The sequence below is a fragment of the Miscanthus floridulus genome, chromosome 3 (genome assembly GCF_019320115.1).
Source record: "Miscanthus floridulus cultivar M001 chromosome 3, ASM1932011v1, whole genome shotgun sequence".
In the NCBI taxonomy this organism is placed as follows: Eukaryota; Viridiplantae; Streptophyta; class Magnoliopsida; order Poales; family Poaceae; genus Miscanthus; species Miscanthus floridulus.
Window position 1 is genome coordinate 28,783,345 of NC_089582.1, and position 24,795 is coordinate 28,808,139.

Sequence of the window (24,795 nt, forward strand, 5' to 3'; positions counted from 1 at the left end):
AGATGCGTCAGTGCCCATTGTAAGTAACTAGGCTTGCATATTTATATGCTTCAAGAGGAGTAATTCCTATTGTCATGAACCTATATTTCAATGCACATTTGTTTTCTAGATTTCTTAGGTTGATTCAAGTTCCTATTTTTTTTCCTGCATGTTGCAAGCAAAACTGTAGCTTGAAAAGCAAGCCCATGGGCTAGAGGCAAGGACTAAAGTCAAACTGTAGCGTAAGGACCCTGGATGGTGCAAAAATGCACGATCCAGTGCAATTGGAAGTGTTAATATTCCAAAATATATAGGATTAAGCGTAAGGACCCTGGATGGTGCCAAAGTGCAAGATCCTATCAATACTGATGGAAACTTGGTAGATGATCATTATACCTGTGAGTACTGTCTATGTCAAATTTTTAGCTGTTTGAATTAAAACGTACACACGCTCATATATCAATTAGTTGTTTGATGCTCATAGTACTTAAAACCTTCTTGTTTGTCGCCAAGGTGAGTGCGAGGCTGTGTACAGTTTCAGTTCTTCTGTTCTGCTGCGTGCCATCTTGCCTATGATTTATACTTAGTATGTTGTCCCTAGGATTCAAGAATGACTTTGTTGTGGGAGCAACATTTCTTTCAGGAATGATGGTTAGTAAGTTTCCCCTAGGGTTCTGGTCGTTGTCTATCTTATAGGATGTAAACACTGAAATTGTAGTCGGAGTCTAACGCTTGACTCTGTTTCGGGCTTCTTTCTTTGTTGATCACATCTCTGAAGCATCTAGGAGGTTTGCTAAGATTGACGTAGATTTAGTTTAAAAAATATATTAAGTAACATTTTCCTCTTGACAAACAAGAAGCTAAACAAAAGGAAGTTGCTACCTCAGCCGCTGCGCAGGTGAGTTGGCTTCCTTCCATGTTCCTTCACACAAAGAATATGAGAGTTTGAATGCTTGATGGGTGTGGCAATTAGGTTTTATTCTAGAGTTATTCTTGACTTTTTTTTGGAACAGAGTTATTCTTGATTTATGCTGATTTGGGTTGGTAGATTGGTAGGACTGCCATTACAAACACTCTGTTTTCTGCATGATCTGAGGTGCAGAAATGTGGGCCATGCCATAGAATGGAAAATACAATATATGTTTGTGCTGAAATGTATAACTCTGTGCAAATATGTTGCTTTGATTTTTTTCCAAATAGATCCATCTGAATATATGTTTGCTGAAATGTATAACTCTGTGCAAATATGTTGCTTTGATTTTTTTTTCCAAATAGATCCATCTGAAATGTCACTTTGCCAGTCTGCCATATTCTGAAGCTCTCGTAGACCGTAGTATCCAAACTCATTTTGTTATGTTTTTTCTCTGTCTAATTCAAATGTGTTAGCCTGTTGGCCGGAATAAAGGGTCCACGCATTTCTGACTAATGACTCACTATTACTCACATGTGTTTTTTTTTTAATTTATTACAATTTGGATTTGGATTTAATAAATGTTACAATCATCTTATTGTTTTTTTAATTTAAATTTTCTGCAGCGATGACTAACCAACAAAGATTGGATTGGAGGCCTATGGCAGCAGTTCCGTTCGATGTCTGGTGCAAGAGCTATGATCAAACAATTACGGTCTGACATGGGACAAGGACATGTCAAGATCACAAGGCTCTTGCATTTCATGAGCAAAGCTACAAGTGCTATTTATTGGAGTTTTGAGAAGTTGCATATTTCTCATTTGAAAAAAAAAGCACCAGCCAACGACTATCTGTTGTGGACTCCTTCATAAGTCGCCATTATAGGCGCCAGATAAGGAGGGCCACGGCCAGCAGTGCCTAAGGCACTATATATTAGGAAATAAGAAATAATTAGAGAATAATTAGGGAGAATTTTTAGGATCTCAACTAGAGTTTGTTGGAATGCACCTGGACTATAAAGGCTGCATTTAGGGATGTAATTGGATCATCGAAGAAGAATAGAACTCTACCGTGCAGGTGGGGTTCCTCTTCGACGGTGGCTGTGCGCGCTTCTGCCGCTGCCGCCGGCGACTCCCCCACTGCACCCTTGCCTCGCTATCCCCTCCGTTCCAATTCTCAGTCCAGCCTTCTCCTCCAATCTCCTCTGCGTACTCCACGGCGGCAACGCCGTATCAATTTGGTATCAGAGACCCCTTCCGGTGCATCGACATCAATGTCCGGCACCGCGCCTGATCCTGTGGCCATGGACGCAAAGCTCGATCGGATTCTGGGTCAACTCACCACCATCAACAACCGCCTGAACTCCCACGCCGCCCGCCTCGCTCGTGTGGAGCAGGGCAAACCCGACGCCGGAAAGGGCGCTGGCGGGGAAGATGAATACGGCGCCGATGACGCCACCTACCGCGACGAAGTGGACCCCGACGCGCCCGACCTCGAGTGCGACCGCGCCTGGGCCACCTTCCGCGAGCGCGCCCTTCGCGAGCGGGAGCGGTTTCAACACGGCTTCGACTCCAATCGGGACTTCTACGGCCGGGGAGGACGTGGCGGCGACGGTCGCGGCTACGACGACTACCGCGGCCGCGATTTCGACGACCGTGGCTACGAGGATCGCCCGGTCCGCCGTTTTGACGGTGCTGGCCGCGAGCAAGGCCGTGGCTTCCGCGACCACGGCCGCGACTTCGCCTGGGGTGGTGGCCGGGCCCTCGATCGACCCCGCGAGCCACACAGACCACCCAAAATCCCCTTTCCAACCTTCGACGGCGAGTCTAATCCCCTGACGTGGCTCAACAAGTGCGACAACTTCTTCCGTGGCCATCGTGTTCCAGAAGATGAGAAGGTGTGGATGGCGTCCCTGTACCTCGACGGGACCGCGGCTGACTGGTACTACCAGATGCAACGTGACTTCGGTATGGTCTCATGGCCACGGTTCGTTGACTTCGTCAACCTCCGCTTTGGCCCACCGATCCGCACCAACTCCATCGCTGAGATCAAGGCCTTGGTCCGCACAAGCACCGTGGAGGACTATTCGCGGCGCTTCCTGGCCTTGCTCTCGCGCTGTGACAACCTCACCACGCGGACGGTGATCGACCTCTACACAGGCGGATTGGGGCAGCCGTTGGCCCACGACGTCGAGATGCAGTACCCGGCCAATCTTCAGAAGGCCATGAGCCTCGCGCGGGCGTTCGAGCAGCGCCAGGCGGAGGCCTCTGCTGTCAACAGCTCGGCGGCGCCTAAGAGCTCGGGTCGCCGCGCCATTGCATCGGTCGCCCCGGCTACGTCGGGCGCCACAGTGTCGGAAGGGCCGCGGCCGCGCTTCCGTCGCCTCACACCGGCGGAGATGCAGGAGAAACGCCAGAATGGGCAATGCTATTTTTGCCCGGAGCCGTACAGCAAGGAGCACAAGTGCACCGCCAAGGGCGTCTTCCTCATGGACTTGGCGGACGACGAGGACGACCCCTTCAGCGAGATCAATGACGTGGAGATCTCTCTCCACGTGAAAGTGCATCTAGCCCTTTTGTGGGTTTTTGGATGATTGAATAACAACATGATTAAAGGACTAACCCGTTTGCTAAGTGTGAACAGGTAATAGGTTATCTCACAGGTACTTAATGGAAGCCAAAATGATGTGTTGTTGTATAAACAATCTAGTTCAAGCACAAGACAACAATGCAAATGGAATTCGTGTGAAGGCTTATTTATTGTGGGATTTCCATTTACTATGTGAAAGCAAGCTTGTGATTATTAGTTAATGAGACATGAGGGATTGCATATGGAATGGTCTCATATTTGAAGCTTGCTAAATTAAAATGAAAAAGGTAACAATACATATGAATGGATGATTCAACACAAGATGTGACTTGATGGCTTGAGATGGTGAAGATAGCAAGGAAAGGCTTCGAGGTACTAAGCAAGGGTGAAGGGCAAGCGACGGCTTGGCGGCCGAAGAACCTAGCTAGGGTGAAGAAGAAAGTACTTGCATTTAGTTGAGGTACTAATCAAGCTTAGATGGTCATATTGATGTGAAGGATCAAATCTATAATGAAGTATTTGATGGAAGTGACTTGATACATTTGGGATTATTCAAACTTGATGAATGGAATCAAGTCACATGCTCAAGATGGCTATGCTCAAGTGAAAAGATCAACATCAACATGTTAGCACCCTTACTTGATGAAGATTGGAAGGGACGGCATCAATTCAAAAGAACAACTCAAGTGGTACAAATTCATATTTCTGTTTATCTTGAGTTTAATAGGTATGCCGTACTATTAAGAGGGATGCATCATGTTGATAGATAATGTTTCATAAGTGCTCAAGCCAACCCATGTGAGTTTTGAGAATTTGAGCGACAAAAGAGCTAACTGATTTGTTGCTGGTCTGGCAATACCGGACGTGTCCGGTATTCATACCGGACGTGTCCGGTATTTGTCCAGCAGCTGTAAAATTGTTGTTCTCGGGTTGGTTAGTCGGGAGTTCCGACGTAGGTCGGGAGCTCCGACGATCGGGAGTCCCGGCATAGGTCGGGAGTTCCGACGTGTCGCACTTTAACAGACCTGGAGGGATCACTGTCCTGGTCATACCGGACATGTCCGGTATGTATACCGGACGTGTCCGGTATGGATGACCAGAAGCCAACGGCTAGTTTTCAAAAGCCGTGAGGGTCGGGAGTTCCGACGCAAGTCGGGAGTTCCGACGGTCGGAAGTTCCGACATATGTCGGGAGTTCCGACGCCTCACTAACTTTAACTCAGTTACATGTTTTTCAAAATTACTGAGGGTCGGGGGTTCCGACTTGAGTCAGGAGTTCCGACGGTCGGAAGTCCCGGCTTTCTTCGGGAGTTCCGATGCCTCACAACTTCACTGTAACTTAGTTACCGTTGGCGCAGTGTGAGTCATACCGGACGTGTCCGGTATGCATACCGGACGTGTCCGGTATTGCAACGGCTATAAAACGGCTAGTTTTTCAAGGGGGCTATAAATACCCCCAAGCCTCCACCTTTGGAGGTTGCTGACTCTGCTGAGGAAGACACACGTTTTTGAGCCTTGCCAACCCTCTCTTAGTGAGTGTGTGATCCAAATTGCAAAATCAATTTGTGGGTTAAGAGAGAATTTGAAAAAGAGAGCAAGCCACCACTTGAGCACTTGTGCATATTGTCAATCTCATGATTCGCATTTGTTACTCTTGGACTCTTCGGTCCTAGACGGCTAGGCGTCGCCGGAGAGCAACCGAGAGATTGTGGTTGCTTCGGAAAGTTTGTAACGGCCGATTCCGCCGCCTCGGAATCATTTAGTGGAAGGAGGAAAAGGAGTTGGAAAAGACTCCGGCTAGAGTGACCTTCGTGGTACCCTCTAGGGCTGACCTTCGCTGGGTCGCCCGCAGCCCCCTCAACGGAGAGTAGGACTCGAACGAGTCCGAACTTCGGTAAAACAAATATCGTGTCTCAATTCGCATTTCACTTGATATTTGTGTTGCTCTAGCACTTGTGCAGGTTCTCTGTGTATACTGATATTTAAATTAGGTGCCTGCAGTTTGGTTTGAAGTTAGAAATCGAAAGGAGAAACTTCGGGGCTGTTCTGCAGAAACCGTGCATACCGGACACGTCCGGTATTCATACCGGACACGTCCGGTATTTCCTGCCAGCACAGAATTTATTTTGATCTCTGTTCTAACTTGGTGTTGCAGGGTTGTAGCTTCTAGATATATTCTTTATACCTTGTATACTCTGTGGTTAACTTGTGAGGGGTGATCTTACTCTTTATTTGGAGTTTCCATTTTGGAAACTCCCTTTACTAATTGTTTCCGCATTTAAAGGTGTTAATTTTCAAAAACGCCTATTCACCCCCCTCTAGGCGGCATCCTAGGTCCTTTCAATTGGTATCGGAGCAAGGTTCTCACCTAAAGCTTCACCGCCGTGAGAAAAGGATGTCGACGCCTATCGAGTTGGAGCCGGTGCTTCTCCAAAATGATGGTTCAAACTTTCTATCTTGGTCAATTCATGTACTCAATGCTTTTAGAGATATTAGTCCTCTTGTTGAGCATATTGTGTTTGCAAGCATACCTCTTGCTATAGTTGATTGGAGCAACTATAAGAATTTATCAAAAGAGGAAGAGATATGCGTGCAACTCAATGCTCAAGCTATTAATGTCATTTTGAGTACATTGAGTGCAGAGGTTCAAGATGAGGCAATATTCAATGGACAACCACCTCCGGAGAGTGCTCATCTCATTTGGACCAAACTCGTTGAGTTATATGGAGAATCCAAATGCGATGATGCACTTGAGGTCGAGTCAATGGAAAGTATGTCTATTGCGTCTTCATGCAGCAAAGAAGCCTCACAAGACCTCAAGAGCGCCGAGCCAGAGCAAGAAGTGCAAGCAGCACATGACTTGCTGTCTGCCTGCACATACCGGACGTGTCCGGTATGTCTACCGGACGTGTCCGGTATGGCCGAGGCAGCAGACCAGCAAGCAGCTGTTTGTAGCGATGCTCAAGCCCGATGGCGACCAAGTGATGAGTCAACCTCAGTATCTCATGATACTCATCACTTGTGTCTCATGGCCAAGAAAAGCAAGAAGAAGAATAACAAGAAAGATCAAGGTAAGGAGAAAGCACAAGTAGATGATCAAGATAAGAGTGATGTTGAAATTGAAGACAACTACAACCTTGATCATCTCAACCATAAAGACAAGTTCATCATCATGAAGATAGTTGAAAAGAATGATGAGCTTGAAGAAGAGATTGAGAAGCAAGAGCAATCGCTTCAAAATCAAGAAAAATTTCTCATCTCCAAATTGCAAGAGCTAAAGGCAATAAATGAGAGGTATGAAAAATTGTCAATCGAGCATGCTTTAGTTACTAATTCCTCTTCTAGTGTTTCACAACTAGAGAAGGAAAACTTCGAGCTCAAGGCAAGGCTAGATGAACTATCAAGCAAGTATAATGAGCTACAAGCAAATTATGTTAATCTAAAGTGCTCTCATGAGGAAGTAGTAGAATCAAGCATCATGCTTGAGGTGGCTCATGAGGTTGTGATTACATCGGTAAAATTCTCTAAATCTCTCACACATCCGCTCACTAGTACACCATCTCAAATAAATATTTCTTGTACTAATGAGTGTGCTCCTCAAGCAAGCCAATCTTCGATTGAGCTAAATCTTATAGAAAACATAGAGCTCAAAGAAGAAGTGCAAAGATTAAAGAAAGATGTGATTCGGTTGAAGGGTAAGGAGAAAGCACAACCTTCTCAAGATAACCGTGATAACATGGTGAAGAAGCTTGAGAAGGGTTCAAACCTTGCTTCCTCGAAAGCCCAACAAATGAATCACATCTCAAGCAAGGCCAACACAACCAAGAGCAAGAAACATAAAAAAAGGATGTGCTATGGTTGTGGATTGTATGGACATGAGTGGGCTATGTGTCCACACAAGAGTTGGGCCGACAAAGTTGAAGCCGCCAATCAAAAGGCTTCTACCAAGAAATGCCCAATGTACAAAGAAGCAAGAAAGGAAGCCCAAGTTGCAACTAGAAGATGCTATGGGTGCAATGAGATGGGCCACAAGGTTGATAGATGTCCATACAAGCAAATCAAGCATAGAGCACACAAAGGTCGCATATGCTATGCTTGTAGAAGAAAGGGGCATCTAAGCTATGAATGCCCAAATGGTAAAACTCCTAAGCCAAACACATTTGTTTATAATGATATGCTTAGGAAGACCACAAATGGAGTTAGCACTAGTAAGGTGATGTGTTCACCACAAACTAATGCTAAAGCCATTTGGGTACCTAAGCACTTGTTGACTAACTCAAAAGGACCCAACAAGAGTTGGGTACCAAAGTGTGCTTAGGTTAATGAAATAGGTACTTGGTGATGAGATGAAGCTATCGGGGTGGTTGAGCAAGCAATGTGACAATTTTCACTCAATCTATCAACCAATTCTTATCATAATTCCTTATATGGTTGACCCGAAGATAATTCAATGAATATATCATATATTTCATTCTCACCATTGGTAACAAGTACCTAAACCTTTTAGGATAGCCACTTTGTTCATTTCATGTTCTATAGTTCACAAATAAGTACATTTGTGAAATAATGAAAGTGGCTAATTAGATTCAATTAAAAAGAATCTTACTTTGTCATATGATGCTTTTGATAATTCTCTAGTAGAGCAATTCATTTGTTGAGGTGCAAGTATACAATAAATACTAGAGCTAAACAAGAATCACAAGCAGAGAATTAATTGTTTCTGTCCTGCAACTATCGGACGTGTCCGGTATTAATATCGGACGTGTCCGGTATGGCCAGGGACAGAAAGTCAGTGTTTCTGTTCTGTGTATTCCAGACGTGTCCGGTATACAACCGGACGTGTCCGGTATTACAGGAACCAGAACACAAACTGAATTGCAACTGAGTCTTTAATTAATATATGTTCATATATCTCTAATTTACTCAGAAGCTTGTGATTTATTAAAATTTAAGTGGATTGTGAGCTTCTCCCGAACTCAATTTTAAATATGGCAAACTTATTTGATTTATGGTCAAAATAGAAAATTGGCTCCCGATTTCTTAATAGAATAAAAGTGCTTGTTGAAAGTTGTTCAAATTACTTAAAGCACTTATTTAGGGGGAGCTAAGTTTCTATTTTGTACCTATGAGGACTAACAAATCTATCTAGCATTCTTGATAGTTCTTTGGATGAAAAGTGATTTAGAATCTAGCATGATTATTTGGCAATCAAGGTCAACATAAAGATTATCATGCCATGAATCTTCTTAGTGGTATTCTTGTGGGCTCAAGGCAAAGGTATGTGTTTACATATATATATTGCAAGTGCATCTAAGGCCCTTTATATGTTAGAATGTGCATTTGTGTGACATAAGAGAGATGTTTTTCAAAAACTCCTAACTAGCATGAGTAGGAAGTGTGAATTTGAAAAACTATCTGAATCTTGGTCTTTGTGACCTAGCCTTGTCATGTGATGATTATAGCTCTTCTTGATTGATTGATTGGCTAATCACACATGACATGGCTTTCTTAAGTCCACAATCTACTTTGTCTCTCTTTATCTCTCTCAAGCAAGCAAATTATTGTGTATGCCAAATATTTGAAAAAAAGAAAATCTTTGATGGCATTGGATAAGAAAAGTGATAATACACGGTTTGGATCAAGATCATACATTTTTTTTTTCGGCTGAGCAACAACAGAGAAAAGGATCGGAAGAAAAAAAAACACTTTGGATTGTTTTGGGCCAGTCCGCGAATACCGGACGTGTCCGGTATTCATACCGGACGTGTCCGGTATGAGCCGGACTATAAAAACAGACCATACCCCTTCGGCCCAAACAGACTTGCCTCTTCCAAATCCACCCAGCCGGCGCCTCTCTTCCTCACCTAGGGCAACCGACGATTTCACCAAGAAAAGAGAGAGAGGGAGATCGCATTGGAGAAGGCTTGCATCAAGATTGAAGGCCCGGGGACTTGGATTTCACATCGCATTCTCGTCTCTTCTCCAAAGGTACCCTAATCGCGGACCTCGTCCGATCCACATGGTTGAAGACTTGTTTTGAAATTCCTTCGGTCAATATGCTACATTAGTGATATAGAAGCAATGCCCAAGGTTTGGAATGGATCCGTGATGGTTAGAATCAAGGAACCCCGGTTAGGGTTGCTGGTCGCCCATACCGGACGTGTCCGGTATGCTACCGGACGTGTCCGGTATGGCCCAGCAGAGCAGACTCCCTGCTGTTCTCTGATTCAATCCTACCTAGAATTGTTTGTTAGGCTTAGTATCTTTTGTATCTACGTTTTGCAAACTTTTTGACAGTTGTTTGTCAAGATGATTGTAAAATCATGGATAAAAGATTCTTTGTCTAATTGCAATTCGAGATTAATTTTGGTCATTTATCTGAAATTTCTTGCAAATCTTTGGATACAGGACATCAGTCATGAGTGGACGACAGGAGCCTAGGTCCAAGCACAGGCATGATCCAGCACTTGAAAAGTATAAGAAGGCAAGACAGGAGATGCATCCTGGATTCCAGCCAAGCAGCAGGAGGCCTACCAGGGCTGCCTCTAGTGCAGCTCCTCAGTATGTAGAGGGGTCAGGGAGCTCTTCTTCTGACACTAATTCTGATGCGTTCAGAGTGGAGCCTAGAGAAGATAAAAAGAGGAAGAGCACTCATAGAGGATCAGATGGTGACAGCTCAGATGAGGAGCAGGAGATTGAGGAGGAGGAGTCAGTTCCTCTAGTTCAGCACCAGCCTGGTCAGGGGATGCATTATGGTCTTCTTGAGACACGTCTGCCCAATGTGCCCTCCTATGTTCCCAGAGTTGACTACAGGGGAAAGGGTATGACCAGGAAGGCTAGAGATGAGCGAAGGGTTGATCCGAGGAGCTTACCTAAGGTTCAGTACGATCACCGCTTCCAGACAGCCTTTCACCTGGACTTCTACTCCAGTGTGATTCTCACCAGGAACCCTGTGATTGCCAGGTCTCAGTGGATTGACTGGCAGTACGTTACAGAGTTGCAGAAGGCCTCAGTTGATCATGCCATTGCCATTTGCCAGCGCACTGGGGTCTATGAGATCATGGAGTTCCAGCATGACTGGAACACAGAGGTAGTAGCTCAGTTCTATGCTACTCTATTTGTTGAGGAGGATGAGCGGCGTATGCACTGGATGCTTGAGGGCCAGTGGTACAGTGTTGACTATGATGTATTTGCCGCCCAGCTTGGTTTCTCTGAGGATGATCTCCAGAGGGACAGGATCCACACCGAGCAGGTGTTACCTCCTGAGCAGCTCGCATATATGTATCCTCCTGGTGGTCAGAGAGGAGCTGTGGGGAAGGTTCTAGGTCTTCACCCTACCTACAGGTACCTGGACAGGATGTTCAGGAAGACTATTGACTGCAAGGGTGGAGACAAGGGCACCATTGCTGATTACTCCAGGAACCTACTCCACAGGATGGCACCTGATGCTCGGCCCTTCAGCGTGTTTGACTTTATTTGGTCCGAGATCAGGAGTGTTGGAGAGAGGCCCCTCAAGGGCTGTGGTTTTGCTCCTTATATCATGCATATGATTGAGCAGGTGACAGGGCACACATTTGAGTATGATAAGATTCACAAGGCCCTGAAGATTATTGCAGATTTGCCTGAGACAGGGTTACCTCCAGCAGGACCAGGAGGAGCAGCAGCAGCACCAGAGGCAGATGCACCTGGGAGTGGTGCACCAGCAGGAGCTTCACCTTCACCACGTGCTCCTTCACGTTCTACTTCACGCCGTGGCAGTCCTCCTTCGCCTATCCGTAGGCTTTTCAGCTCCATATTTGGGATGTGCCGTGACATCCAGACTAGGCAGCAGAAGGAGAGGGAGGCTAGGAGGAAGGACACTCGGACTTTGAAGCAAATTGCTTCTAATCTTGAGCTTGATCCTCCTAGGTCTCCTCTATCAGATGAGGCAGCTAGTGAGCCTGAGACTGAGGAGCAGCAGCAGGCTAGATATGATAGAGAGTATGTTGAGTTCATACAGCGACAGCAGCAGCAGCAGGCACCTGAGCACCCTGACACTCTACCTCTTCAGGCTCGTGTGCCTACTCACTCTCAGCCACGTCCTAGCACTGCAGACGACTATGCTACAGATTGGTGGAGTGACCTGACAGGTGGTGGTGGCTTCTACGGGTCTGGTGGCTATGACGCGTCTGGTGCGGGTGGTTCTCGTCCAGCCGGTGTTGCACGCTCAGATGATGAGGATGCTGGTCGAGATGATGATGATGAGTGATCTCAGCTTTCCGTGACAGCTTGTAGCCCCTTTGTCCGTAGTATGTCATTGTTGGACCTTTGTGGTGATAGATGACAAAGGGGGAGAGAGACTGATTAAAGCTTCAGGATAGTTTCATTTGCTTATCTTTGTACCTGAAGATATGTACTGCAGGCTGTAGTTTGTTTTTGAGCTTCATTGATGTATCTTGGATTTGAGATAGATTGTATCTTGTGAGAGATGAGACTTACTTGATCTTTATCTATATATATCAGTGGTTTCTGGACTTGAGAAAATTTGTAATGAGTGCTATGTGTGAATTACATGTGTCATATTTATTTTCATAAGGACTATGCATGCTAGAATGAAAATATTTGATGTAATGCCTTTATATTTATTCTTGTATGATATATCATGTCATATGCATCACGGTTTCACTTTGTCACACACACATGCACCCCACGGATGCAATGATTTAGGGGGAGTCTCCTATTTGTTTTAGTATGTGCAATTGACATGTGAGGTCATTTTGTGGATTCTAATCATAAGCACATATTAAGGGGGAGCCTCTCATAAATCATTGAACCCAAAAGTTTAAATGTTAAAATCATTTTGTAAGCTTTAATCAAGTTGTCATCAATCACCAAAAAGGGGGAGATTGAAAGTGCATCTAGCCCTTTTGTGGGTTTTTGGATGATTGAATAACAACATGATTAAAGGACTAACCCGTTTGCTAAGTGTGAACAGGTAATAGGTTATCTCACAGGTACTTAATGGAAGCCAAAATGATGTGTTGTTGTATAAACAATCTAGTTCAAGCACAAGACAACAATGCAAATGGAATTCGTGTGAAGGCTTATTTATTGTGGGATTTCCATTTACTATGTGAAAGCAAGCTTGTGATTATTAGTTAATGAGACATGAGGGATTGCATATGGAATGGTCTCATATTTGAAGCTTGCTAAATTAAAATGAAAAAGGTAACAATACATATGAATGGATGATTCAACACAAGATGTGACTTGATGGCTTGAGATGGTGAAGATAGCAAGGAAAGGCTTCGAGGTACTAAGCAAGGGTGAAGGGCAAGCGACGGCTTGGCGGCCGAAGAACCTAGCTAGGGTGAAGAAGAAAGTACTTGCATTTAGTTGAGGTACTAATCAAGCTTAGATGGTCATATTGATGTGAAGGATCAAATCTATAATGAAGTATTTGATGGAAGTGACTTGATACATTTGGGATTATTCAAACTTGATGAATGGAATCAAGTCACATGCTCAAGATGGCTATGCTCAAGTGAAAAGATCAACATCAACATGTTAGCACCCTTACTTGATGAAGATTGGAAGGGACGGCATCAATTCAAAAGAACAACTCAAGTGGTACAAATTCATATTTCTGTTTATCTTGAGTTTAATAGGTATGCCGTACTATTAAGAGGGATGCATCATGTTGATAGATAATGTTTCATAAGTGCTCAAGCCAACCCATGTGAGTTTTGAGAATTTGAGCGACAAAAGAGCTAACTGATTTGTTGCTGGTCTGGCAATACCGGACGTGTCCGGTATTCATACCGGACGTGTCCGGTATTTGTCCAGCAGCTGTAAAATTGTTGTTCTCGGGTTGGTTAGTCGGGAGTTCCGACGTAGGTCGGGAGCTCCGACGATCGGGAGTCCCGGCATAGGTCGGGAGTTCCGACGTGTCGCACTTTAACAGACCTGGAGGGATCACTGTCCTGGTCATACCGGACATGTCCGGTATGTATACCGGACGTGTCCGGTATGGATGACCAGAAGCCAACGGCTAGTTTTCAAAAGCCGTGAGGGTCGGGAGTTCCGACGCAAGTCGGGAGTTCCGACGGTCGGAAGTTCCGACATATGTCGGGAGTTCCGACGCCTCACTAACTTTAACTCAGTTACATGTTTTTCAAAATTACTGAGGGTCGGGGGTTCCGACTTGAGTCAGGAGTTCCGACGGTCGGAAGTCCCGGCTTTCTTCGGGAGTTCCGATGCCTCACAACTTCACTGTAACTTAGTTACCGTTGGCGCAGTGTGAGTCATACCGGACGTGTCCGGTATGCATACCGGACGTGTCCGGTATTGCAACGGCTATAAAACGGCTAGTTTTTCAAGGGGGCTATAAATACCCCCAAGCCTCCACCTTTGGAGGTTGCTGACTCTGCTGAGGAAGACACACGTTTTTGAGCCTTGCCAACCCTCTCTTAGTGAGTGTGTGATCCAAATTGCAAAATCAATTTGTGGGTTAAGAGAGAATTTGAAAAAGAGAGCAAGCCACCACTTGAGCACTTGTGCATATTGTCAATCTCATGATTCGCATTTGTTACTCTTGGACTCTTCGGTCCTAGACGGCTAGGCGTCGCCGGAGAGCAACCGAGAGATTGTGGTTGCTTCGGAAAGTTTGTAACGGCCGATTCCGCCGCCTCGGAATCATTTAGTGGAAGGAGGAAAAGGAGTTGGAAAAGACTCCGGCTAGAGTGACCTTCGTGGTACCCTCTAGGGCTGACCTTCGCTGGGTCGCCCGCAGCCCCCTCAACGGAGAGTAGGACTCGAACGAGTCCGAACTTCGGTAAAACAAATATCGTGTCTCAATTCGCATTTCACTTGATATTTGTGTTGCTCTAGCACTTGTGCAGGTTCTCTGTGTATACTGATATTTAAATTAGGTGCCTGCAGTTTGGTTTGAAGTTAGAAATCGAAAGGAGAAACTTCGGGGCTGTTCTGCAGAAACCGTGCATACCGGACACGTCCGGTATTCATATCGGACACGTCCGGTATTTCCTGCCAGCACAGAATTTATTTTGATCTCTGTTCTAACTTGGTGTTGCAGGGTTGTAGCTTCTAGATATATTCTTTATACCTTGTATACTCTGTGGTTAACTTGTGAGGGGTGATCTTACTCTTTATTTGGAGTTTCCATTTTGGAAACTCCCTTTACTAATTGTTTCCGCATTTAAAGGTGTTAATTTTCAAAAACGCCTATTCACCCCCCTCTAGGCGGCATCCTAGGTCCTTTCACCACGCGCTCACCGGCCTCAACTCCGCTGACTCCATGTTGCTGCAGGTGACGGTGGGTGGTGTCCACCTACGAGCGCTGGTGGACACGGGGTCCACGCACACATTCATCCACTCGACGCTGGCCCAACGCCTCGGCCTTGACGTCACTCCACGCGCCGGCCTCAATGTCTTGGTGGCCAATGGCGACCGGGTGCGCAGCCCGGGCGTCTGTCTCGCTACACCAGTTATCATCGGTGGCGAGGCGTTCTCCATCGACTGCTTCGCACTCAACTTGGGCGGCTTCGACTTGGTCCTTGGCGTCCACTGGCTACGGACGCTGGGGCCGATCGTCTGGGACTTCAGCGCCCTGGCGATGTCGTTCTGGTACAACGGCTGATCTCACCACTGGACCGACGTCAACAGCAGGGGATTGGCGGCCCGCGCGATCACCGATTCCCATGCTGTGTTGGAGGAGCTTTTACAGTCATACGGCGACATCTTTGAGGAGCCCCGTGGTTTACCACCACAACGCCGCCACGACCACAGGATCCATCTTCTGCCGAACTCTCCACCGGTGGCGGTGCGCCCGTATCGGTACCCACAACTCCTCAAAGACGAGATCTAACGGCAGTGCGAGGACATGCTCGGCCAAGGGATCATCCGGGAGTCGACTTCACCTTTTTCCTCCCTGGTGCTCCTGGTCCACAAGCAGGACGATAGTTGGTGCTTCTGCGTCGACTACCGCGCGCTCAACGACGCCACCGTCAAGGACAAGTTTCCAATCCCAGTGGTGGACGAACTCCTGGACGAGCTGAGGGGTGCCCGCTTCTTCACAAAGATTGATTTGCGCAGCGGGTACCTTCACCATCCGAACCGACCATTGGAGCCTCAAATTCCTCCTAGACCAGCGCTTGACGACCATCCCGCAGAACACATGGGTCTCCAAGCTGTTCGGTTACGACCTCACAGTTGAGTACCGCGCCGGCAAGTTCAACACCGTCGCCGACGCGCTGTCTCGCCGGGATGCGGAGGCTGCAGTCTTGGCCCTGTTCGGGCCCCTCTTCACCGACTACGACACCCTGCGTGCTGAGCTACACGACGATGCAGCGGCTTAGGACCTGTACCGTCAGCTTGCTGAGGGCACGGCTCCTGCAGGGTGGCAACTTGTTGACGGCCTACTGCTCTACAACAGCCGTGTCTTCGTACCGGAGGGCTCTAGCTTGTGGCCACAGCTGCTCCGTGATGCTCATGAGGCCGGTCATGAGGGTGCCCAGAAGACTCTTCACCGGCTGCGAGCTTCCTTCTACAACAGCCGCCTACACCGCCTTGTCCGTGACTTTGTACGCGGCTGCACTGTCTGCCAGCGGAACAAGACGGAACATCTCCACCCGGCAGGCCTCCTTCAGCCCTTGCCTGTGCCGACCCATGTCTGGAGTGACATCGCCATGGACTTTGTGGAAGGATTTCCGCGAGTCGGCGGAAAGTCAGTCATCTTGACCGTCGTCGACCGCTTCTCCAAAATGGCTCATTTTGTGGCCTTGAGCCACCCTTACTCCGCGCAGTCCGTGGCCCAGGCATTCTTCGAGGGCATCGTCCGGCTCCATGGCTTTCCATGTTCAATTGTCAGTGATCGTGACACGGTGTTCACCAGCCACTTCTGGGAAGAATTGTTCAAGCTGGCTGGGGTCAAGCTCCTGCGCAGCTCAGCCTTCCATCCTCAGACGGACGGTCAATCTGAGGTCACCAACCGCATCATTGTCATGTATCTGCGGTGCCTCGCTGGTGATCAGCCTCGGTCTTGGCTGTAGTGGCTTCCTTGGGCAGAATTTTGCTTCAATACTTCATACCAATCTGCCCTTCAGACTACACCGTTTGAGGTTGTCTATGGCAGACCGCCTCCGGCTCTGATGTCTTACACACCAAGTGCGGTCTGTGTGGCTGCTGTGGATCGCCAGCTCTACGATCGGGATATCTTTCTGGTATGTGGTTTCCCATTCCCATGTGCAGATGAGCAAGGTTGGGGAGCAGCTCAATATTCAGTACTGGGAATGACTATAGGGGCTACTTCAGTATCGCCAGGTACAAAATCGTTACTGCAGGTACAAAAATCATATTTTCTTCTTGATTAAGGGCTACTGTTTTGTTCTCAGTATTGCAGTGGCCTACAGCAGCTGGTGCATCCTTGCGTGCTGCTGGACCTGCTGGCTAGAGAATAATATCGCCAGGATCAGTCTAATTTGAACTGAAACCCCCCAAGATCTTTGTTGATGGTGGCTGCATCGATGGATGGAGCTGCGACTGCTCAAGAACTGTGACAGGAACTCAGTGGCTAATAAAGTGTTGCAGTGAACCATATGCTGTAAACACAAGCAAGGGGACTATCAGCAATATTTGTTAGGAATTGCTGATAAAGCAGCTTAGTGAACCATATGTAATTCAATGTGATTTGTTATAAACATGAGTTGCTGATCTGTGAATGAATAAGACCATTATAAAGCTGTTACACATATTCTTGATAAACAGAATTGCATGACAATGTCAAAGAACTTCTCATTTCTGCCCATTATAAAGTATTGCATCAACATAGTTTTTGATGCCTGACCACTACAAGTTTGTACTGCATTTATCACTATTATAAACAGAAGAGAAAGACACAATTCATGTTTTTTTTGCACAAAAGTAAGGACCTTTTCTATTGTATCTAACACTTTTCAGGGATCACTACAAGTTGTGGGGCTGTGCAATGATGAACTAAATGGGACTGTGCTTCAGTTCTTATATCTGAACCACTTAGGCACATGCAGTGATGAGCACAATAACATTTATGAACCACTTTGAATTATCTTCTTTTATATGTCAATAGCCTATGATGAGAAGCTGCATATCCAAATAATCTGATGATCGACATTTTGAGGTACTAGGCATGCTATGCTACCTGTACTAATTTGATTTTCTGTGATTACTCCGTGTGCAAACATGCCTTGATGCTCCAAAAGTGTTGATCAAATGATGATTGAAGCAATTCTGAGGCCAATTGTAATTTCCTACCCTGAACTGATTATATATTTTTTATTCTTTAGTTTATGTCCTTACCAACTTCTGTGTTTCAAAAATTGATACATAGAATTGGTATACGGCGACTTTGAGATTTGCCAGAATCAGGGGGAGACATCTCCTAAATGTTGACCTGTACCCACATCATATTATACTCTTTTCTTTCACAAGTTTTACTTACAAGGTTTCTTGTTAAAGTTTTTAATGAGGTAATATTAACATAAGCATGTGTCATATTTCCTATTTTTCTCACATGGGTTTTCGTGGGAAATATCAAAGACACATATTACCCTCACAACTCATCCATGGTTTTTCCCTGAAAAGGTTTTTCATGTGAGTTATCCAAGAGGCAATACCAATAATATGTCGTTATATTTTCTCCTAATTTTTCCATTGGATTTTTCCAGGAGTTTTAGCGATATATCACTTTATATTGCTCCTCATATTTTTCCTGAAATGGTTTTTGGGGGAGTAATCTATATGTCGTATCTCCAATATTTTTTCCCACTGGAGTTTTTAATGGGATACCAATGACATAGTGATTTATTTAAATCACACTCATATATGCTATTTTCTCTTTATTTTCCTAAGGTTTAAAGGAGTTTTTATAGCATATCTATAAATACATATTCCTCAGATTTTTCCCATAGGGTTTTTCGAGAAATCCAAGCATACAGCTGCATTGATCTCAAAGAAGATTTGATCAACGGAGAGTGTTACTAAATGGTGTCTGTTCGAACAGACACCTCTTTATACTTAGTGATCTCATCAACAGAGGAAGAGAATTAGCAATTAGTTAGTATAAACAGTTAGCACTACGAAGGGGCATGTCCCTTCGGTAGTAGACTGGTCCAGTGAACAGTGCATTTTTCCGAACAGTCACGTCCGTACGACGTGACCCTTCACTTGTATATAATCCAAAGAGATCAATGAAACAGACAGTTGTTCCGAAAATCTCTGTTCATTTACATTTACATTCAATACTCACATCTTTGAATACAAATTCACTCATGAGTAAGCCCAAGTCATGAGTAAGCCCAAGTAACTGAAGCGTTGAATTGAAGTACCTCAAATATAAAGCACTGTGATTCTTAAGCCTCTAAGTGCAACGGAAAAAACAAAAGGTGCATCCTGTAATAAGAAATAAGGCTGTATGCATCTCACAATGTAAAAAAGGCTGGAACTTTTTCCTTCTGAAAAAAGGGCCTTCAATATCCATTGTATATGTATGTTCAAATATGAGTTTTTTAATTGTACATTCATATTCCTAAACATAAATTCAGCTAATATAGGAATGGCAAGATTTTTCTTTCACGAACATGCAGGAAAAGCTACATGTAAAACGAGGGTAAGAAATCCTGCAGTACATATACAATGGAACAAAAATACAGAATAAGGCCATCCTAGTGACCACTACTGGGCACAAGGGCAAGGAGGAAAAACATGCCCCTGCCCCGGTCAGCCCCCCAAAAATACAACTCCTCCCTAGAGAAAGACTAGCCGCAGCCAGGTTAAGGGAGGCACCATCGACCACGAATCAACTGCAATGTTTCCAAATTATCCGTGCACCAAGGATGACGGAGTTCAGCACTTTTCGAGCCTGACCCTCAACCAAAGCCTCAGCTCTAGACCTCCATTCATCAATGCTCGTCCGGCTGCGGAGAGAGAGATTGCAGACCAACTTGCAAGAGGAATGGCAAGATTATGAAAGCAAAAACACCTCCCCAAACTTCTTAGAGGACCATTTTAGTTCCCTTCCTTGGTACAAGCTAGGGCACTGCTCCCATAAGGTTGCAGGGTCTCAGTATGACAGGTACACCCCAATATCTGAAAGGAACAAAATGCTATGCATTCAAAAGATTGACATGAGATTTCAAATAATCAGCCATCGTAAATGATTTAAGGTGTGCCCTAGACAATTACCCCCATTTGCATGTATATGCAAGTCAAAATGGAAGTATCAAACGATAATGCATGTCCATGCAAGCAAATGCAATCAGATAAGATTATTTGCATTTCTAATGTTAAGCGAAACAGGATTGCCAGCTTCTGAATGAAAGTTGACAACTCCTGGGTGGTTGCAGGAAGTATCCAAGAATTGCATTCATAAATAGTTATAAAGTCAGAACAGAGAGCAAACTCTTCTTTTGTTAAGTTCGAGAATGAATTCCTATCAGAAAGAACCAAACAGCTCATAAAGAAGCATAAACTTCAGTTTTAACTGGTATGGATTGACATAAAACCACATCATAAGAAAACAACACCAAATGGATGAATAACCTGTGGACCAAGCAGTCCAGTAAACCCTGTTATTTGCCAACAGCCAGCACTTACCAAGATACCATTTACTTTTGTTATGATGCCGGTAAGGGGGTAGTGGAGGTGCCGGCGATGGCGATCCTTGGCTGCGCAGGGCTAGGGCGTAGCTGCGGGTAGAGTCGGAAACAACGTTTTCATAAGGGGGTAGTGAATTACTCTTGTAGTAGCAGTTTCCCACATGAGCCGGGACTTCTTTCCCTGGGTCATGGTGGTAGCTTGTGCTTTAAGTGCATCAAGCTTCCACTCCAGAGAAGCAAGCTGCTTTTTACAAATCAGAAACTTCAGCTCTAAAGAGCAAGCTTTGAGCCATTAAAAGAATAAAGAAATTCATCCAAAAATGGAGAGATCAAAACAAACTGTTAACAGGATAATCATCTGCTCTAACATTGAGTGAACCTTGTCGGATTACAGTATGACCCAATAAACTGTCCTTTATCCAAGTCAGGTCAGACTCTAATGTTTGAGGAGCAATATTTTTAGGAGACAGACTCGCAATGTTAAGAGTCAAATACTCAAATGATGCCTTAGTTAGAATCTTAGAAACTTGGGACATTTAGATGCCTTGCTCCATCACCTAGCCTCGCTTCGCGGGGCAAGGCTAGCCTTGCCAGCGGAGGTGAGCCGAATTGGCCAGCTAGAAAACCCTGGAAAACACAGATAACGAGGCAAGGTTGCTGGAGAACCAAACAGCTATCTACCTCTGATTTGTTGCCAAGCGAGGCAAGGCGAGCGCTCGCCCGGCGACCAAACTAGGCAACAAGTCAGTGTAGATCATTTGCAAAACGAAATGAGGAGATACTTTGAAATGACATTCGTATGCAGGAAAAGCTCCAGAAAAAAAGAAAGTGACCAAACCAGAGTAGAACTGAACAAATTCCTATATTATTAAAAAAAAGGGGAAATTTTATCTGCTATTTTTGCAAGGGTTGTAAGGTAAGTGCAGCTCTAAGAAAAGCAGGGGACAGAATACTAGCACGTCAGTTCATGTAAGGAACGAGACAGCCTACCTGATGTTTTCGACACTTTGCAGCAGGAAAATATACCCTTGATTCTCCCCATTGTCTGAGAAGGCTGCAATACTTTCAAAAGCAAAATCCAAGTCACCTCCTGAAAATAGCACTCAAATTAGGAATGCATGCCTCCCACTTGACAATGATAACAATTTGAGCTGAACAAAAGCAATACACACGCATCAGTGTCTCCAATGGTTTAACAAAGCCTGCTACTCATTACATATAATTCACAATGCAAGTTTCTAATGAATAACTCAAAAAATGGAACCAAAATTTCCATACCTCGAATAACTTCCCTTCCAATTCATGCTGCTCATACCTGAGGTTCATGCAAAAGTCACAACCAGTATTAGCCTGAGCGCTATTACAAACTAAACAATGGCCAATTCAATAGAGGAAGGGTGTTTTCCTTCAAAATTTGCGCACAAAACTTTGTCCATCATAGTTATGTCATCATGTTGTAGCAGTTAGTATGCTTTCAATGCCTTACTTTAAGCCTTTAACTAGCTCTTAGAACCTGAGGAAGATCACTTTGGAATTGAAGTAATAACTTGTGCTGTAAGCATCCTTGTAGATATGCTTTCCCAAATGTATGAACACACTCCTGCTGGTGTAACAACTTCTAATGGTTTGAGCGGAAATACCACATTGAAACAGTGAAAAGAGGTGTATACTTGGTATACACATGTTTTACAATCAGCTGACTTCATCATAAGACTAAGGAACAGGTTTTCAACTCCTCAAGAGTAGAAAGGTGAAAAGAACAGTTTCTTCAGCAAACAAACCAAGGCTACGGTTCTAAGAAAAATAAAGGTTAAGGACCGTCATTGCAAGGAATCCCCTCATACATATACTTCACAAAAGATCAAGCTTGCAACAACGAAACACTAAAATTTACAAAGACAAGAAGACCTACAAGATACATACTACTGGGTAGATAAGAAACCATACTGTAACTTCTTCAGACTGATGACACATCCAAATCATCTTCATGTAAAATTAAGCACAACATAATGCGTCCTAGTTAAGATTAAGAACCTGTTTCCCTCTTTTGGTCTTCTTCAGGTTGAGTTCCATCCCAATGGCAGTTCATCCAATCCAAAATATTACTCACGAAATTATATTTTCCGTTATAGTATCAGTCTTATCTGCCTTGCTCAACATTTCTCTGAACACAGTTAATACATCCTCTATCCTACCGTCTTCACAGCAGCTATCAATCAAAGTCTTACAGGTAACAACATCAGGTTTCAATCCCATAGAGACCATGCCATCAAGTAAAGTATTAAAGGTAACAGCAGTGGGTTTCAAGCCAATCGAGAGCATATCATCAAGGAGCTTCATCACTTCGTCCACTTCACCAGCTAAGAAATACCCATGAATCATTGTACTATAGGTAACAATATCAGGTTTCACACCTGCAAGGGGCATCAAATCAAAGAGTTTTTGGGCCTCTGTAACCTTTCCTTCTTTGAATAGCTTGTCTATCATTGCATTGAACACATTGACATCAGGAGGAATGCCTCTATCCATCATCTCATAAAATAGTTCCTCAGTCTTCTCCCATTTGCCGTACATAGAAAAACCATGAATTAGGATTCTAAATGTTATGATATTGGCAGACAATCCATCATGAATCATCTGAGAAAATTGGGACATTGCATCGTCCAGCCGGCCTATCTTGCAAAGCCCATCTATCACTGTGTTGTAGGTGACTATGTCTGGCATCAATCCGAGCTGCTGCATTTTGTTAAATGTAAGGATTGCATCATCTAGCCTTCCACATTTACAGTATGCATACAACTGTATGTTGAAGACATGAAGGTCAAGTCGCATTCCATTTTGTACCATCAAATCTTTGACATTGTTCATTTCAACAAGATTGCCTTCGGTAGCATACCCATGAAGCAGACTTCTATAGGTGGAAACATTGGGTTTTTCACTGCTCTGAATCATAGAATTAAAGATATCTCTAGCTTCTGCGCACCATCCAGATTTACAGAGACAGTCTATCAGCATATTGTAAGTAACAACATTTGGCCGTTGCCCATCTCTAGACATTTCGTTGTGAATTCTGACTGCCTCTTTCCACTGTCCAAGAGAGAGGTATCCGTGGATCAGACTGTTATATGTAGTACAATTAGGCATAATATGTTCGTCAATCATCTGCCGAAGGACCTCCTCAGCCTTGTCCATTGCTTTAACCTTGCATAGGCCATCAATGATTGAAGTGCAGGTCACAACATTTGGCGGGATCCCATGATCAAGCATTTCATGAAACAGGGTGTAAGCTTTCCGTATCTCACCCTCTTTAAACAAGCCATCGATTACAGTGTTATAGGACACCACATCAGGTGGGCAGTTGTCTCCACCTTCAGCCATCATGTGGATCAGCTCGACAGCCTCTTCACATTTCTTCTCAGCACATAGCCCTTTGAGTAGTGTGTTGTAGGAGAAGACACTGGGGGTGCAGCCGAGCTCAGGCATCCGCCTGACCACAATATTCACCGCATCACTCGTCCTCTTCTCAGCACAGAGGGTCCTGAGCAGGGGCGTGAAGGTCATGGCTTGTGGCCTCAATCCCGTCTTAATGATTTGGCCCAATGCGGCGAAGCCGAGATTCAAGCATCCTGCACCGCAGCAGCAACTGATGAGGATGTTGTAGGTACCTATGTTTGGAGCCACCTTCTTGACCATGCGGTTGAACAGGGACACGGCGAGCGCAGGGCCTTCGCGCATGGTGGAGGAGACCGGGGCGCGAGCGACGGTGGTGAGCAGCTGGTTGAGGGCATAAACGGAGCCGGGCCTCGCTTGAGGAAGCAATTCGTCGAATAGATCGAGTGCGTCCTCGGGGCCGAGGTCCCCCGATCGGTAACACTTCCCGATGAACTGCTCCAGCTCCCAGGAAGGGCGGCGTTCGGCCCTCCACACGTCCGCCGCTGCGGAAACGGCCGGCTGTGGGGAAAGCCTTTGGATCGATGGGAGCACCTCGTCGCAGAGTAGGCTCGCGGCCTCAGGGGTGAGACTTCCCGAGCGGAGGCGCCGTCCAATGATCCGCTTCAGCTTCTTCAACCAAGGCGGGCGCGTCCGGCTCGACATGGTCGGCGCTGGCGGTTGGATCCACGCCTCGCGCCTCCGATTCCCCTCCGGTTCGGTGGCAAATGCAGCTCGCTCTTGGGATGGTCCGCACAGCGCGGCGGTGGCGGTGTGCTGGTGTGAGAATGGGGAACGAATCGAAATTAGTTGGAAGCGGCGGCGGCGGCGGCGTCGAGGATTCGGTGGTGTACTCGCGGTGGCGGCTGGGCTCTGGTGGCTGCCTTCGCGTGCTTGGGGGAGTACTGATCACGTGCCTGGGAGTGGGCCACCAGGTTGGCATGTTTTCTTTGGGCTTCCACGTTTGACAAGTAAATCTGGAAAAAAAATTCTTCAAGGAAAATAGAAAATTAATTTGAGCGCCAGACAATTTAAGGCGTTATGTACAGAGTGGCAACTGAGGAAATACTGATTTGAGGATCTAAAATGTCAACAACAAACTCAAAAAGTCAAAATGAACCGGAAAAGAAAGAGAGAGAAGTCGACTATGAATTGTATGTTTGACTTTAATTTCTGTTAATACTTTATAGATTAATGTTTTCTTTTTTTTGAAAAGGTTATAGAATAATGTTGAATTTATTACCACAAATTCCTCTCA

General features: G+C 45.2%; 1 protein-coding gene across 3 annotated transcripts; it reads right to left on the reverse strand.

The window, feature by feature from the left end:
- Positions 1 to 18,980: 18,980 nt before the first annotated feature.
- LOC136541514 (protein Rf1, mitochondrial-like) lies at positions 18,981 to 24,434 on the reverse strand. 3 transcript variants are annotated; one of them, XM_066533444.1, is made up of 4 exons: positions 22,143 to 24,434; positions 21,387 to 21,423; positions 21,099 to 21,198; positions 18,981 to 19,599 (listed from the first exon to the last, which is right to left on the reverse strand). In XM_066533444.1, exon 1 carries the CDS (start codon positions 24,201 to 24,203, stop codon positions 22,215 to 22,217), a length of 1,989 nt encoding a protein of 662 aa, XP_066389541.1. In that variant the 5' UTR covers positions 24,204 to 24,434; the 3' UTR covers positions 18,981 to 19,599; positions 21,099 to 21,198; positions 21,387 to 21,423; positions 22,143 to 22,214. The 3 variants fall into 3 exon arrangements, with proteins under 3 accessions (XP_066389541.1, XP_066389539.1, XP_066389540.1); XM_066533442.1 differs by having other exon boundaries at positions 21,099 to 21,259; XM_066533443.1 differs by having other exon boundaries at positions 20,107 to 21,259.
- Positions 24,435 to 24,795: the final 361 nt, after the last annotated feature.